Raw genomic sequence first — 17,142 nt, 5'->3', positions numbered from 1 at the left:
CAGCCTCAAGAAGCCTCCGGTAACTTCCACGGTATTGAAAAGTCGCCGGACTCCTGGATCATTCTCAGTTTTCCATTATTCGAGCTTGCCTGTAGAACTCACGTTTTGGTTGTCAGTGTCATCTTATTGATTGTCTCCTTCGCGCTCGGGGCTTCCGCGCATATGCAACGGCGTGAGACGAGGTGGGCGAGTTGGAATCGTACTCTCCTGACCCTGCTCCGGTGTTGAGCTAAGCTTCCTCCCGTAATTTTTTTCTCGGCGTGATTCTTCAAGATCATGGATTCAGATATCCGTCCGACGATTCATTGGATCATGATTATTTTCGGAGAAGCATGCCGCACGGAAATGTGCCTCTGTCGTGAGTGCACGTTGGATTTAATTCAGAATATTCATTCGTTTTCTCAAGGAGATAGACAATCATTCAAGTCGGCGATACAGCTGCGGACCGACCACGCGACCATGATATCATGAAGAACAGAATTGAGTCCCGAGCGGGAAACTTCATGAACTCGACAGATAAGCGGAAAAACGAGACGGAGCGCCGGACGTTCCAAATATGATCGGAGCACAACTCATTTTGGGACCAGGATTGCAATACACACCACTCCACGCTCGAAACCTTCACCCACTTAGCGAACTCCTCCGCGAATTCTTGGAATATCCTGAAATTCTTCTCTATGATTCGCGAGAAAGTGAAGCGAGGGCTTGATCATTATGAGTGGAAACAGAACCAGAAGGAGAAGGAAGAAGGTCGGGAAAATGAGTCAGCGCCGACCCGACTAGATTACCGACCCCAGGAACGTTGAAGCATGAGGAAAGCCTCTTGTTCTGAAGGCTCCAGAAGACCGGACGAATCATACCCTCGACTTCAAGGAATCAGGGAACCCTCATGGGACAATGAAGAAGAAGTCATCAACGGAACCGAGCGATCTGTCGGATGGCTTCGAAGACAGGGTTCAATCAGCCCGTAACCGTTACTTCGGCCGATAGTCTCTCCTGCGGCTGGGGAGTCATCACAGGCATTCGAATCCGTTGGATGACTCTGCTTCTCAGGACAGTATGCGTTCAACAATGAATAGATACGTACAGCTCTGCCACGGCACGACCGCCTTACTTTTTGAGGGACATACAGCTGATGGAAATCGTCAGGGGTCAGAACATCCGGACCAGTTCCTTGGAGCATGTCCCGTGCTTCCCCTGTGACGGGGACGGAGAATGAGCACAGGGCCGCGGCTCTTTTGACGATCGTCCGAAGCGTCCGAGCCTAAGGCTAGAGAGAAGGTGAGATCGGGCAGGTCTGAGAGCTAAAAGACAGGAGATAATACCTGTCCGAAATTTCGAGCGGAAGCACTCAATCTCGCTAGATGTTAAACGGACACGACGACTCGATCACGGTCGTCGTTGAGGAATTATTTTGTCGCTACTATCGATATCACGGTTCAGAGGAAACCTTTCGACGCGCCGACGAGAGTGAAGGAGGGGAGGCGGACCGGGAAGCGCAACGTCACGAGGATGGCTTACAAAAGCGACTCTCGGGCCATACCGACAAGACACAGCGACTGCGCGCTTACAGAGACGTGCCCTCATCGCTCGAAGATCGTGAGTCGTGAGTTCCCGCTCGTAGAGGCAGCATGTCAGTCGCCTAATTTCGATGTTGAAGGTTGTTGACGATCATTTTTGCCGGCTCGACCGGAGGGACCTGGTCGCGCATGCTCGCAATCACGGTCACGGGCTACGGCTCTGCGGTGATAGCCCTGGCATGACCACCTAGTCGAGGTTGAGGTATATCGCGAAAGAGAACGAAGTCATATCTATCCGATTGGATTTCAAGTTTGACAATCTCTCGAGGGGGCGACTCCTCCGACATGAGCCTTCGCCTACTCGACTCGGAAGTCGTCTCTCGGACGACTCGAGGACGAAGCCTCGAGTTATTGTCTTGTGCGGCTACTGTTGGCGAGCAGTGATGGAGCTTGGACCCTGTGCCAGTGTGTGCGTGAACTTCTCAATCTTCGATTGAGGAATCAATCGCCAGATCGATCAATGTTACGATTAGTCAGTCGGTCGATCGGGTGCTGCCTCTCCGGTCACCGGGTCGCTTGGTCGAGCGGCTGGAAATCGCGGGGACTTCCCTCTGGTGGTTTGTCCTCGTGATTCCTGATGGGATCCTGACGGACAGAGTGGCTTCGCGCGATACTAGTCCGACGTGCTATGACGTCCTAGGAGGAACAGACATTCCGTCGTTCTTTCTCTGCGGGTAGACTCAACAAAGATAAGGAAGAGAAATCTCCCGCAATCTCAAGATAGCGCACTGGAATATGTCTGCCTTGGCACCGATAAGCCCTTCCGCGCAGCGGGCGCTTACCACGATGATGCAATGTCTGATTGATGACGGCTGGCGACTTTCGATCGAGAAGTCTACGGAAGCAAAAATCAAGGTCCCATCTCAGACGCCATTCCGATAGTCAGTGCGAGGCACCCAAGGGATTCGGCTTACCTCCCTGCTTAGTGGGACCGAGATGCGTCGGCGTGGAGGAGACATCTCCTCGGTCACGGATTACTTGGTGGCCGAGAAGCCTCGTTGCCGATCCGTCAGTACTCCGTTACCATTTGAGCGCCTCTCAACAAACTACGCCGAGAGGCCGAATCTTCATGTTCGTGGCAGCAGGGGCGTATCGGAGCTCCTTCTAAGCTGCACGGGGGAGCATCAGCCATTCGATTGACCGACGAGCTAATCCGCGACCTTTCGAGACGATCGGCTCTGTCAAATCTTCCGATCATTCAAAGTTCGGACTCCTGACACGATTGCGGCCGCAGAATAAAAAGATGAACAAGCTATTGGAGTGACTCATTCCCATCCGAGAGAGCTACTGTACATCTAGAAGACCCATGGGACTCTCCTCTAGCATGACTTTCCCGGGTCCGGACTGGACGAAGAACCGGAGACCCCCCACGACATGGGTGACTCTTTCCATCTTATGATAAGATGGCTCCCGAGAGGAGTTCTAACCAAGATTTGCGATAACACCAGGGATCACTGCGCCTCAACCATCAAGGAACGAGGGGATGTTGAGTGGAGATGAAGGCGGCCATTTATGTCCCCAGAAGCCCGATTTTGCAGTTTATCGTAAGAGTGTTCGACTTTAGGAAATTGCTACCACAGTCGTCAGAAACGTCCGTCTCTGGAACGTTTGACAGTCGGTGCTCATCTCGCTGACCTCGTTCTTAATAGGCAGAGTGGAGGATTCCGGTCTCGTAACAAAGAGAACCACTCATGATTCGCCAATCAGGTCAATCTCCGCTCAGGTGGTCCATGGGTGCGAGACTTATTCATGTCTCAGTCAGAGCATGACCTATATACGGTGTAGTACCCAGATCGAATGCAAGTGTTTCGGTCTAGATCAAATCAATTAGAAGAGCCCAGCATCATAGCGAGAACCTCGACGAAACGCGGGTCTTCCGGTGGGTGGGGGGGGGAGCCCCCTTCTCTCACGCGCGTTCTCCGCTGATCAATTGATGTCTTTGCAGGGCCGAATCGACGCAGCTCGAATCGGCTCGCGGCCCACCGAGTGGTGATTCGGATGGATCTGATATTGTGAAATTCTCTCATTTGAACCGAGATCTTTCAAGAAAAAAAGCTATGCGGACCGAAAAGTCAGAAAGAAACGCAGACTCAGAATCCAACAGACTCCGTGTTGGATTCTGAGCCCCTTAAAAAACCAATCCAGCCCCCCGCATAGTGGCGCAGCGTAAAATGAAAACTAGGGAAGCCTGACTCATACATCACTCGTGCATTAATGGCGCAGCGGGTCAAGGAGACCTGGTCATTCTTTTCGTGTCTTATGGTTGCACTATAAGCACTCCGCGGGCCGAACAGACATCGAAGCGAAGCGGGGTGCAATCTTCTAGGCTCCCGTGATTTGGGGACTATTCAACTGCGATTGATCGAGACTTTCCCGCAGAACCTGCATCAGCTTCCCGGTTTTGATCCTTAGACTTCAATCGAGTTCCGGTTGCGGCACCGCAATCTTCAAGAAGATATTCGAAAGTCCCACTACGCATCGGTGATGGCTTTTGCTGATCGCGCTATCGAGTGCACGTGGTCCGCTTTGCTGTGAGCAGGCAGAGTAATGGGTCCAGAGCACTGTTACTGGGAGGCCGGCTGGTATCACTGAAGCGAGTCAAATACCGAGCCTAGAATCGAAATCAAGTACTCTCCCTGGGGGCTTGACTCGTTTTCTCTCAAAGCCGGCGGCCGTGGAAGGCCCGTCCAGTGCGTCTCATGCGGACAAAGACACCTCGATGCCGTCAACTCGGTGCCGGATAAGTCCACGTCGAACAACTCGATGCCGACCCGACCTCAAGTCGTGGCTCCGACCTGCTATTCAACCTCGAGGTAGTCTTTGAGAAGCTTTCGAGCTCGCTGACGCCAGCCATCCGAGCCGCAATCCATCTCACTTCGAGTGAAGAGCAGAATCATGCTGACTTATGCAAGATTTTGCATGAATTCAAGTCATTGAACGATCCTGGCGACGTATTTTTTATTAGGCTCCGGGAGAGCTAAGAAAGAGTTTGTCCGCTTGAGCATCGCAACGACTAGAGACGTCGCGTCGGTCGCTTCGCTCGAGTGACTCCTTCCTGGGGAGATCGCACACGTCAGACGCGAGAACCTCACGAAACAGCGGGAGAGGAGACTCATTTTCCATTGGCAAGACAAAAACATTTTTATCCTTGTCAGGCAGCGTCTTGACTCGGCAGCGAGTCTCCATGTGTCGCTTCTGATTAGCTCCGGAATCTCGCTCAAGATGACGATCCCCCAGCAGGCACCCCGAATGTTTCTGTTGCTTCCTGGGTCGTTTCTCGGTCAGCTCTTGAATGGACGTATTTCATGGTCTTGCGTTCCTCTGCGACCTTCTTGCTCCTCCGCGCTGGAAGCCTTATTCTAACGAAGTTCTACGCAATGAGACTTTATCCAGAAAGGTCGCTACGGCGAAGCAAGGTAGAACAGGGATCTCTTTCCCTGTCTCGAGGAGTATAATTTTCCGCACAGGGTACTCCGCTCCACCTTCCTCTGTCGGTTAATTTTTGAGAGGTCTCATGGTGGGACCATTCAATCAGAGAAGTCTCATTAGGAGGTGACTGACGATCATGGCAATCATACTCAGCGAAGAAATCCGACATTACGGTCGAACGCAGTGTCTCTGATAGGAGATGGGACGATAAAAGCTCTCACGCCTTCCCAGATCCCATTGAAATTGCGGCATTATGAAGACGCGACACACTTGCGACTTCCGAAGTGATACAGTCACGACCCCAACTCAAGAAATGCGCGACGCGATGCGGGCTGCGGTCGTCGGGGACGATTTCTTCCAGGATGATCCTACCGTCAACGGTGAGGCTAGGACTCGTATGATCATCGAGTGATCGATATATGCTATACGAATGGAAGCAGGTACCGTATTTCCTGTATCATTAGAGCACCCTCTGTTAGAACAGCTCCCCCCAAAAGAAAGGCAACCACGGGGGGGATCGAGAAATGAGAGAGCACCCCCTACTAGAAGAGCACCCTCAATTAAGAGAGCACCCCCAGGTGTGTAGCCATAATCCCGCGATCTGATGCAGGCAAGAGAGAAGTGTTCTCACCGAAGTCCGAATGGAGAATAGCCATTTTATGGACAGGTACCCTCTATTAGAAGAGCACCTTCCAATAGACGGGCGAGCTGTTGAGGGATTGAAAAATAGAAGAGCATGCTCTTATAATGCAGGAAATACGGTATGTGGGAGTCGCTCGTCAGATTACCGGACCGGGTCGAGGAAATCGCAATCAGTAAATAGTGTTCCGATACAGAATTGCAGCGAATGGTTGCTGAGATGTTCGGGAAAGAAGATGCTCTGTTCTTCCCGTCGGGCACGATGGCTAATATATGCGCAACGATGACTCACTGTGGGTAAGTACGCCGGATGTGCGCTCGTGAGATCCTTTAATCGCGCTCCAGCGCGGTGCCCAGATCGCCCCTGATACGGAGGGATTTTTCCTAACCTCGTTCACAAAACGCAGACAGCGGGGTCAAGAAGTTCTTTGTGGGGACCATTCACACATTTTTCTGCTCGAGCAGGGAGGGGTTTCCTCGGTGAGTATACTCCCTTCAACTTCTTAGTCTCGAGCGAGTTTCTCGTGCTCCCCAGCCCGCAGCCCAAAGATGACTCGTTTATTCGTGTGTTTTCCCAGCTAGGAGGCTTGAGCATCGCGACAGCGCCTAATCAGAATGATGGCACAATTCTCATTTCCGACTTGGAACGCCGCATCAGGCCTCTGAATAGCATTTGTAGTCCGCGAACTGGCCTCTTGTGCATTGAGAACACGCATAATGTCAAAGGCGGACAAGTCCTTGATCTATCCTACATGCACGACATCGGTACGTCACGAGCCTGTGGGAGATAACTCTCCTTTTGTCAAGCCATCGCCGACATCAAGTCACCGCCACAGCCCTCCCCTCGCTCAGCGTCCCCGCTTTTCTTCGTCCCGAGTTAGGGCCGGAGCTACCTGCGTTCCCCGAGCTCTTCAGGCCGCCGACGACTCACCGGCGATTCGACGATTCGGAAGAACGAGCTCATTCCGCAGAACCACCTTCTCCTGCTTCCCATTCCCCAAGATATCAATCAGGAGGATAAATCTGAGAAATACTCAAAGAATCGGGAAGCATTCAGAAGGGCGGGAGTACCCTAAGGAATATGCGTACCCGCGTTTGACTAGCATTGCTCAGAGTGTTTGAGAACTCGTAATTTTGCAGGGAGATTCGCGAGAAGTAATGGAGTACCCTTGCACTTGGATGGGGCGCGCCTACTTCACGCTTCCACCTACCTCGGCTGTTCCCCCGAGAGTCTGACCCGCGATGTGGATAGTGTGATGATGTGCATCTCGAAAGGTCTCGGAGCCCCGGTCGGCTCCTTGCTCGCAGGCTCAACAGACTTCTGCAAACAGTATGTTATCAAAATTCTTCTGAAGCTTACGATCCGCTGTCTGACTTCGCTTGACTCAACGATCCTGATTCAGAGCCCGCAGGAACCGCAAGGTTCTCGGAGGAGGCATGCGACAAGCAGGGATCCTTGCAGCCGCAGGCATCGTCGCTTTGAATTCGACCGCGAAGGCTCTGCAAAAGGTAGATACATTCCCAGAAAGAATGCAGAGATAACAACGAGCAAAACTAACACCCGTGGAGTTCTTCTGGAGAAGGATGCGACCTCATTCTCCCCTCGATTTCAGGATCACGATAAAAACTATCACTTCGCTCAGAGTCTCGCAGCCTTCGACAACGACATCTTCTCAATCAATCTTGATAGGACTCAGACTAACATGACAATATTGAACATGAAGAATGGTTACAATCCGGAAGTATTCTGTAGTCAATTGGAAACGGTAAGCTCTCGGCCTCGCGCTTTGTGGTCGCATGACCGCTCCGTCAGAGGGCGGCCATGATTCAAAACTCACCGAGTCGAGCTCACACAATCAGAGATTCCTCTCCCTATTGCCAGATTTTCCCCGACGAGGCCTATGAGCTCGGAGAAGAAATTCAAGTTCGTTTGCTTCCGATAACGAGGACGGCGGTGCGAGCAACATTCCACCTTGATAATTCATCCGATGATGTCTCAGCCGCGGTCAACAAAATCAAATTCGTTGTCGAGAACCATTGCAGAATTAGCGGGAAGCAACCGCAACGTGCCTCCTCCGCGACGATGATTGATAGCTACATATGAGGTCTAGATACGGATTGTCTCGAATGATGTATTTCACCAAAACCATTCTGATCGGTATAATGAGCTACAACGCTTGGTTAGCTAATAGTGAAGTTCTCGCTTTCTCCGGAGCGTAAGTCATGATGTTGTTCCTGAAGGCTCTGCAAAGAGAGACGTAGTCCGAGTTTTTGTCTGCACTAGGTATATGCACTCATGTTCGTGGATTCAGCGGGGGATCGATGGGGTACCCCAAGGAGGCGAGGTCTAAATGCAGCGAGCCGGCTCGTCAATCTGCTGGCTATTCATAGGTGTATTCATAGTTCTTTGATATTCCAGGATGAGCTCGGACCAAGGAGCCTCAAACATGAGTCGGAGCTTCCGATGAATACACTTATCGGGCGTATATCTTAATAACTACCCAGAAGCGATAGAGATTACATGATGAATTCGGATTATGAAGCTCGAATGTTAGAAACTTGAGTCGGGGCTCCCGATAAATACGTTTATCAGACGTATACCACAATAAATATGGAGCTTGAACTGCATTCCGAATCACAGAGAATAAGCGAGTATACTGATTACCGAGAGGTGCCATCGATGAAAGTTCTCCTGCTCCAGCTGAAACTCTTCCTGGCCGCTTCATCGAATCTTACGACTTCAGTCAACTCCCCATAACCGAGACCGCTCCTTACTTGTAAATTAGAACTCATTCCTCCGTGAGCTGTAGCACGGGCGCAATGTTGAATCTGTAATCATAACTTGGGAAACCTTCGATAACTTATAAGGTTGAGCTTCAGAGTTCAGGCACTCAGAAGGCGATGATATCGACCTTCAGAATAGGCAAGATGGGCATCGAACGGGGCGGAGAAGACATTATAGACTGGCGAAGTAGGCGACAAGAGGCGGTAATGGCGCTGAGGCGGATTAGGCATAAGGGGCGTAAAAGACATTGTCAGGCAAAACAGGCAGTGTGAGGTAAAACAGGCAGCGTAAGGCAATACGGTGGGCGGCAATCTGGCCACCAGGAGATAAACTAGGGGGAAAATAATGCAGCGTAGATTTCACCGATCAAGTGAATCAAAAACGAGCGATTTATGTCGAAACATGGAGAGCCTATTCGAAATGGCTTTTCGCTGATGACCTGAGCAAGAAATGATCACAAATCCAAGAAATGTTTATTCACTCCCTGATCGGTTGTATATGATACTTTGCGTTTTGTGGAGTCGAAGAGTGTCGTCTATCCGATAAGAGGTTCTTGTACCGAGAGAAGGATCTGTCTTCTTCGGACCTGACGAGAGGAGCGTATTTCACTGCCATCATGTCTGCGATCGTCAGTTTTGCTACTTCAGCTCCTGGTCTTGTCCCCTGTACAGCTCTGTCGATTTTTTCCATGATCCTCAAAGCGGGATCCGCCTGGAGAATCCTTTGGAATCTCGCTTTTATCGGGGCGGCCTCGGGTCCAACCGGAGATTCCACGCTTCGTCTGATATCTCATATGAGGCTCAACAAGCGGCTGAGTGGCTGGATGCTCTTCTCTAATTCTGTGATGTACTGCGGGAATTCTGAGAAGTTAAAAGCTATACATAAATGCGCGATTGGCTCTCACGCCAGGGTCCCGCATGAGTTCCTGTGATTTGGCGATAGCCGCCGCTTCCGATGAATCTAGTTCATGAACAACTCGGTGAAGAGCCCCAAAATGCTCCGCGTAATACAACGCGATCCGCGTTACCCCACGAGTTATGATCGGTCGCGGAGGCACGTTCGGCGCGATTGTACGGAGCGTCTGGATTCGTGAGGGTGCTCCACGAAAACTTCTCACATATTCGCGATCAACTTTCATTCATAAACTGTCTTAATTTTCAGCAAAGGGGGGGGTATGTAGGATTCGATATCTACTTAGAGGAGTCTAGGGGTTTCTGAGGTATCTGGAGACCCTCCAAACGAAATAATGTTGACTGTGTGGTTTGGAGCGATTTCCTCCGAGGAGTAGATGACTCCCGACCGCCTCGGGTTGAGGGCGACCCTGAAGAAGGTGTAAGCACTGACAGTCTTGATAAGTCTTGATGGAGAAGAATCGCATATCCGCCTCACGATGGAGTGTGGCGACATTGGACCGACTCGAGGGGTCCTTGACGGAATCCGCCTCCCTGAGGATGTTCCCGCTGAGCGTGTATATGAAGGCATGTGGTTGGGTCTTCAGGACCAGACCAGACATTTTGGTTCAGACAGGGACAAGCAGTTTACGATCGACCACCTGGCGATGTGGTCAGAGGCCAGTTGGAGCACCTCACAACAGTCTTCATCGGACGCAATTTCATCGTAGGCCTCGACGTCATCGGCGAATAGTTTATATATTTGCCTGTGGTCGGGATCACAAATAAATTATATATAATAATATAAATAAATGCAGTGCACTTGCTTCTTGCTCGATAGGGCCATGCCCCAGTCTTGCATCATAGTGAGTAGCTGGGAGGTGGTTGACCTCCCCTTCATGAAACCACTAGTCCTTGCTATTTGCTACCCGTGCTTCGCCACGGGGAATAGAAAGGATAATTACGAAAATCGAGTCCATGCCACCGATAACAATTTCCGGATGTTCAGAATAAGGTGCTGAAGGGTCATAATTAAAGGCTATCGGAGTCAGATCGACTGCCCGCGCCTTGCCGTGATGATCATTAGGCTGAGTGTCTTGTTGATAAGAGTCATTCATTCCTTCGCCAATATCAAAGTCATCCCGCTCTTCCTGGCATTGTTGATCAAGGGTTGAAGCATTGCGTTTCCGTCGATTATTCGCCTCCTGTGGAGCCTCCGCTGTGGTATACTGTCTCTGTTGGCGAGTTCGCGCTGCGGATGGAGTCAGGCGTTCATTTGTGTATGTTTCACTCTTCGCAATGCGGAGTCAACTCGAAATGAACTCGTTGTCGAATTCCAGTGAATATGAAGTTTCGGCGAAATTCATTCCATTCTCACTCTTCGTTGTTTGTGGCTACACCGAATACGTACACTGCCACCGGAGAGCCTAATCCTCTCATGACCCTGTAAAACATTGACCAGACCCATAAGGATGCTCAGCTGAAATTTCGTACTGATCCGCTCGACGTGGATGGAGTATATCGAACTCATAGCTAGGGAAGCTCGCGCTTATTATGGTGAAGTGCCTTAACTTTTCCGGATATCTCTCGTCACACCAATCCACAAAAAAAGCGCAAAGAAGGAACTGGGCAACTATCGCCCCATTGCCCAGGCTGTGATCCCGTGCCTGATTATGGAAAGATTACTTGTTGATGCGATGCATACCCATATTGTTTTGAACGGTCTCATCGACGAATACCAACATCTCTATATTATAGAGGCTCTATAATATAGAGATGATGATATAATATATATATGATGGTGAATCACCATCATGTGACGATCGGGAGAAGATGATAAAGAGAGGGGCTCACATAGAGCATCGGCCAATCTCCTGAAGGAGATCGGGGGAGTCCTTCAGGGGTAACCGGGCACTTCGGAGAGGTGGCAACCAGTCTCTCGCCGACCGCAAGAGGGAAGAGATCAATCTTCGGACGTCGAGCCTGACTTTCTTGAATGACCAACGGGATTTGTTGAGTGTCGTATGCCGATAGGAAGTACCGACGAAATGCTTCAACTTTCCCTTGGTTGGTCTGCAACAGGAGCCCATTATCAGCGATGAGACCACTGCTGTCAGTAATTTTCAGCCTCGAGTTTGCGAAGCGATACAGCTTGCCGATGCTTTTGGTCGATATAGTCGACTCCTGAAGAATCCGTTGGCGCCGGGACGCTTTGTCCAACTGACGTTGGAGCCGCTCTCGTTAGCCCAGGAGAGCACTAGCAGAGGTGAGTCGTTCAGCAAGCAGCCCGACGTGTCTGTCGACCGCCGAAATCCGACTCTACCAGGGCGGAACGTGAAGAGAGCATAAGAGAGGTGACGCTCCTCCAGCAAGTGGGTGTACATACCTCCCACATTGGAGCAGCCAGAGAAAGCTCCAGTCGGTCGCTGCCAGAGTGCATCCGATCGACTCATGAATAGCTCTCTTGAAGTCGAGCTCCGAGCGCAGATTCGGGGGTGCCCCATAGGCAAGCGAGATATCAAACCTGAGCGCGAGGTGGTCTGTCTCGGCCGGGGCGACGCCCGCATTCAAGTTGCAGACCAGATCAGGAGATGATGTCAAGAGAAGATTCAGTGTGTTGAGACTCGCGGGGCGAGTGACATCGTGGGCCAGTTGAGTCAGAGAATTCAGGAGACAAAACTGAATGAAGATGTTCTCGGTGGACGTGTCGTTGGAGAGAATCAGCGGGGAAGACCAATCAATCAACGGAAGATTGAGGTCGCCCACAATGATGACTGGTGTTAAGATGGACACAGTGTCTCCATAACCTGACAGACCAGGGTAACCCTCTGACGGAGTTCTTCCACCGACCCAGTAGGGGAGCTATATGCGTAATACGCAAAGTAGGCGAAGAGTACGAGCGTGGCCGAGGATGTCCACAGCTAGAAGACTCCATGAACCACGCATGTCACATGCCTGGAGTTGGTAGAGTTTCAATAAAATATCGTGCGGTAGTCATATCGGATTATCTGACTGGGAAGAGGCAGTCAGATATCCGCTCTTTTTTCTGCAGGGAGCATATCCCTGCCGCCAGCTCGCTCGATAGACCCTCGAAGTGTGACCCTCTGATGACTTATAACTCGGAAAGCTTCCCAAGATTCTCCCCTGGAAAATCCCAAGTTTTGAAGACTTGACTGTATTCCACTGCATCACCGAGAGCTGGTTGACCCAATATGCAATACTGGATTGGCTTAAACCCGATCGTCTGTTTGTTCGCCGCCTGGCGGCCTCCTCTGTAATTAGCAAAATCTCTTTTTCCGCGCGGACACCTTCAGTGTACGCGACACTCTCCCCCGGGAACATTATGTCAAATATGCTTTCAATATGTTTAACAATATGTTTTCCCGCTCGACGAGTGACCGAAGCCTCGGGTTCGACTTTAGCAGTGAGCTGCTAGACCTTGTTTATCATGGAGACCTTCTTAAGATCTCGGAGGCTGGAGAAGCAGCAGGTTGTATGAGACGCGACGCGGAGCAGGTTCCGGATGCTCGACAAATCGTCCGACAGGCTCTCCAATCAGGAAATTCACAATATGAGACGTGTCACGTGAAAATGGCTCCCCTTTGAACTTCCGCGTATAATGAATCTGACAGGCAAGGGACCTTTCCATCGAAGTCTTCGTGGAGTGCGAGGTCGGGCACACTCGGCACATAAATTCTTCTCTCCAACTGAGAACTGATCCAGTCGGGAGAATCGCGAGATCTCATTGCGAATGATTTTTCGGTATCAGGTGCTCAGGCTGGGCATCACATCTTCCTGTCTTACTCGATTTGACGAGTCTCCGGGATACATCCATTCTAGGATGTCAGATCGATCCTCGTGCGCTGTAGTCCCTCGGGATCGGGCGCGGGAGTTCCGCGATGAATGGAGGTTAGAGGATGGGTGGAGTTCGGTCTTCACGAGAGGAATATCTTTCTACGGAGATGAGGCAAAGGATCGCTCGAATCCTCGCTCCCGGGGAGCGACGCTGGGCTCCGCCGCACAGACCGATAATTTTCGAAGTTTGCCGCCTTGAGGAATACAGAGCGATCCCCTCGCCGAGGCGACGGCAGATGAGCCAAGAACAGCGTCGCGCGACCGACTGACAGAGCGTCGCAACATGGTCCGGGGAAGTACGCGAGATTTCCCCCGAATTGCTCGAGCGACACGAAACTTAACGACATACAATTAGGAGGTAAACCTGGGGTCAAGAATGAATTTCAATGTTTTCATCCCATTTTTTCCCTCTCTCTCGAGGCAGTCTGTGCTCATCCCTCTCCCAGCGTTTGTAAGCTCCTCAAAACACACAACATTGAACCGGTCTGAGGCGCGCGGGAGCAGTCTTATTCGCGGATCAGAGAAGTTGAGTCCCGCCGCGGTCATCGGGTGGCTCGTTCCTCGAGTCGGGAATCTCCTCTGAGGCAAGTATGGGACAAACCAATGAGTTTCTGCGAGAGCCACATCTTTCGAGTCACAGGAGTTCCGGAGCTCCGGAGACGGTGATGAATACTCAACGGCTACATTTCCCGGGAAACGTTGCGGACTCATCAATCCTCGCTGGAGAGGGGTGTCGAAACTTGGCCCGGCCTGGGCCTCACCCAAATACGAAGCCCAAGCTTGAGATTCCGGGCCGCTCGAACATGCTCTAACCACCACACGTCTCAGAAGGAGCTTACCTCGAACTTCTCAGGTTCCCGCAACTGTCTCGAGGGCTCGTGCCTCGAGTATCTCTCATGTCTGATCAAGGGCAAGATGTGAATGAGATCGAGGAGGGGCTGTTCCTATCCAGTCGCGAGGTCGCGGAAAACGAGGAGGCATTGACATCAATCGGGATTACACACATACTCACAGTGGATACCTGGCCTCTTCGGCTACACCTATTCACTCGACCAGAGAAGTATGTCCCCCGCTGTATCATCAGTGGTGGAAGCCCTGGAGCTAGAGAAGACCTTCGGGGAGCGATTCCAAAGACAATCCCGATTCCGCAATTCCAGTTTTGTAAGCTTATATCTCCGCAAAAACGACGACGACAACGTGGACCTCCTGTCCCATTTCGAAGACTGCAATGAGTTCATCAGGCGCGGCAGCAATGTTCTGGTGCACTGTCACGTCGGTAAAGTCTTGGTGTGGGCGTGAAAGGATTCTGATGATTTTTCTCTGTTGCTGGACCTCCTCGGCGGGACATCCTGGATGTACTCGTATACAGAGAGCATCAAATCACAATGGATGAATCTGTCTAGGTGTCTCTCGCAGCGCAATAATCGTTCTGGCCTTCTTGATGAATAAATATCGGATATCATACGAGGAAGCTCTTGCTCGTGTGCGAGCTAAACGTCCGGTCGCACCTAACGACGGCTTCGTGGATCAGCTGAAACTATATGAGCGGATGGGATTCGCAATCGATGATACAACACCGAGGTGAATTCGAATGTTCATGTCGTCTCGATATTTTTCGAATAATTTCCGGCGGAGGATTCTATCGGATGCTCGTTCTTCATAGCTATCAGTTGCTCTGCTTGACTTCGATAGCTTCCGAGGTGGGGTCTTACATGGGCTTCGCAAATCTACCAGGAGAGGATCGGCGGAAACTGAACAGGTATCGCCCGACACCCTATGAGTACATGCCGGGATGAACATCCTCTTCCTTCCCTCTAATGATAGCTTCGTTACCTAGTCTGCTGCTTGAGGGCAAGAAGGACATCCTTTGTCGACACTGTCGATGTCCGCTCACAAGTTCCTCACGCATCCTACCCCATAAACGAGGCGAAAGCGTTTCGTGGAGGAACCTTTCCGTGGATGCGGGCGGGATTTTGGCCAATTTCAGCGCTGGCTGTAGCGATGTGTTTATGTTACCGAGCGAGACAATCATGTCCCGATGCTTGGGACTGTCAGGTGAGTTGAGGCATCGGAATAATATCATGCTAGAGTCACATGTTCCACTTCGAAGAGAAATCCTTCCAGAGAGGACAGAAAATACGATGGGATTCTTTTCCAACAGGGAAAATCTATTGTCCAAAATGTACGAATAAGATTGGACGCTTCGGTTGGATGGGACTCAATTGTGACTGTGGAGCTAGGATGCAACCAGGATTCGTGTTGTCGGCTTCCAAATTCGATCAGAATTGGGTTGCTGAGATCCCAGGTCAGATGCCAGGGCAGGAGAACCGAGACGATCGAGCTCAAGGGGAATGATTAGTTTCCCAGAAACCCTGGGAGGCTCTGCGGGAGCTCTATCCGCTGGAATTGGCGCGACGATCACGCCCTCATAGCAAGCCTAGCTACGATCCAAAAAGCTCTATCGTCCAAACCTGACTGGAAGTCTGCTCATCAACGCCTAGATGGATCGGTTCATCAGGACGTCCGCTGGATTGGATGGCTTTCGAAAAGTCGATGCTTCGCGACGGATAACTTGAGGCTCGAACTGGTCTTCCTCTGGAGGACCAAAATCATGCTGGCTCAGGAAACACGAAAATAGCGTAGCGAATAAGCCGAGGGATCACGGTTCGGCCACCGGACCTTGGAAGTCATGGGTCAACAGGAGCTAACGTGGAACATCTGAGAAGAGCCGCGAGTCTCTTGGGACAGAACTTCCGCCTTAATCAGAAGAACTCGATACCTCCCCCATCGGCCGAAGCGATTAGCACGATTACGGCTCCGATTGAAACCATCCAATGAATACAAGTTCTTATTGAATTATCAAATTATATGTATTGTATTTGGCTTCGGACACTCTTGGTGTTTTGATCTGATTAAAGTTTTGTTCGCTAGTTGCTTCCATGATTATGCTGCCAATCTTCATGTGATAAGTAGTTGAATAACAGGAGCTTCTCCAAACCGGTAGAATATATTTATCCTCGAACGGGAATATGTTCCGCGTCTACCAAGAATCGCATTCTGAACGCTCGATCTGCCCCGAAAAGACAGAACAATCGATAGAACGACCCGACGCTCTATTTATTCTTCGATTTCGTCCAGGCGAATGTTTCCGTGGCGTAAACGGAGTCGCTCCTCTTGCAAAAATTATGCAATCAATTTGGTCGACGATTGTTAATCATTCTCACGGCATACGAAGCGCACTTGAGGGGACTCAAACCGAATTCAGAGGACGTTTACACACTGGCGGAATTCTTAGTTTTTCGTGCTATCTCGATCCGAATATATAGATATCCATCGTTATTTATATTATGCATTCTGTAAGTTTAGATCCAGCCTACTCTGACCGACCGATGCCGCAAGTAGAGAGGAGTGCGCGGCTCGTATCGGCATCCGGCGTCACATTCCACCTTTATCAAGCGCGCTCATCGACAGCTCCTAGCGTGTCTTGGCCTGGAGTCTAAGCTCTCATGTGGCAATGACTCGGTTTTAGTCACGTCGCATCCTCGAAACTCGTGTTGCCCGCTCGGTATGATGGTCGGTATGAAGTTCAATGGTAAAGATAACTGTACAGGAAGCGACGTGTTTCTGTGAGCCGATGACACGACGGTTACAGCCCATCAATGAGAACTGTTACGGTCACCTACTGAGCCGTGACAGCGGTAATTCCCGCCGAATTGGACTCCCTCCTCCTCCTTCCAAGGCTCTTCCGGATAGCTCTTATATGTAGAACGGGGAGTTCACCGGATCGCAACTTTTACACCGAACCCGACATATCACGGATTTTCATCTTCTTCGCGAATCACGAATCACTCGTCTTGGCCCAAATAGTCCGAATCTCAAAATTCTATCACGTTCTGAAAACAAGGTGATAGTATGATGGGACCCCCCAGTATGTAGCAGTGTCGCAAGAGCCTCGCCGATGACA

General features: G+C 50.8%; 2 protein-coding genes across 2 annotated transcripts; both read left to right on the top strand.

Moving 5' to 3' along the window:
• Positions 1-1,548: 1,548 nt before the first annotated feature.
• LOC100906447 (probable low-specificity L-threonine aldolase 2) lies at positions 1,549-8,230 on the top strand. Its single transcript, XM_003742436.2, has 9 exons — positions 1,549-1,606; positions 5,241-5,389; positions 5,846-5,945; positions 6,056-6,128; positions 6,227-6,413; positions 6,789-6,978; positions 7,052-7,157; positions 7,262-7,414; positions 7,531-8,230. Exons 2-9 carry the CDS (start codon positions 5,263-5,265, stop codon positions 7,750-7,752), a joined length of 1,158 nt encoding a protein of 385 aa, XP_003742484.1. The 5' UTR covers positions 1,549-1,606; positions 5,241-5,262; the 3' UTR covers positions 7,753-8,230.
• A 5,415-nt stretch (positions 8,231-13,645) lies between these two features.
• On the top strand, positions 13,646-15,327 carry LOC100906881 (dual specificity protein phosphatase 1B). Its single transcript, XM_003742439.2, has 5 exons — positions 13,646-13,762; positions 14,032-14,238; positions 14,336-14,454; positions 14,582-14,759; positions 14,842-15,327. Exons 2-5 carry the CDS (start codon positions 14,075-14,077, stop codon positions 14,972-14,974), a joined length of 594 nt encoding a protein of 197 aa, XP_003742487.1. The 5' UTR covers positions 13,646-13,762; positions 14,032-14,074; the 3' UTR covers positions 14,975-15,327.
• The last annotated feature ends 1,815 nt before the right edge of the window (positions 15,328-17,142 follow it).

This window comes from Galendromus occidentalis, unplaced genomic scaffold, assembly GCF_000255335.2.
Source record: "Galendromus occidentalis unplaced genomic scaffold, Mocc_1.1 scf7180000077393, whole genome shotgun sequence".
In the NCBI taxonomy this organism is placed as follows: domain Eukaryota; kingdom Metazoa; phylum Arthropoda; class Arachnida; order Mesostigmata; family Phytoseiidae; genus Galendromus; species Galendromus occidentalis.
The sequence above is the reverse complement of the archived record's forward strand: the minus strand, read 5'-3'. Positions and strand labels throughout refer to the sequence as shown.

Bases quoted from the DNA above. Each gene is read 5' to 3' on its own strand.
- LOC100906447 (XM_003742436.2), top strand. From the start codon at position 5,263: ATGAAGACGCGACACACTTGCGACTTCCGAAGTGATACAGTCACGACC. The intron at 6,414-6,788 runs GTACGTCACGAG...GTAATTTTGCAG, and splicing joins ATCCTACATGCACGACATCG to GGAGATTCGCGAGAAGTAAT. The intron at 7,158-7,261 runs GTAGATACATTC...CCTCGATTTCAG, and splicing joins CCGCGAAGGCTCTGCAAAAG to GATCACGATAAAAACTATCA.
- LOC100906881 (XM_003742439.2), top strand. From the start codon at position 14,075: ATGTCTGATCAAGGGCAAGATGTGAATGAGATCGAGGAGGGGCTGTTC. The intron at 14,239-14,335 runs GTATGTCCCCCG...CCGCAATTCCAG, and splicing joins CTATTCACTCGACCAGAGAA to TTTTGTAAGCTTATATCTCC. The intron at 14,760-14,841 runs GTGAATTCGAAT...CGTTCTTCATAG, and splicing joins ATCGATGATACAACACCGAG to CTATCAGTTGCTCTGCTTGA.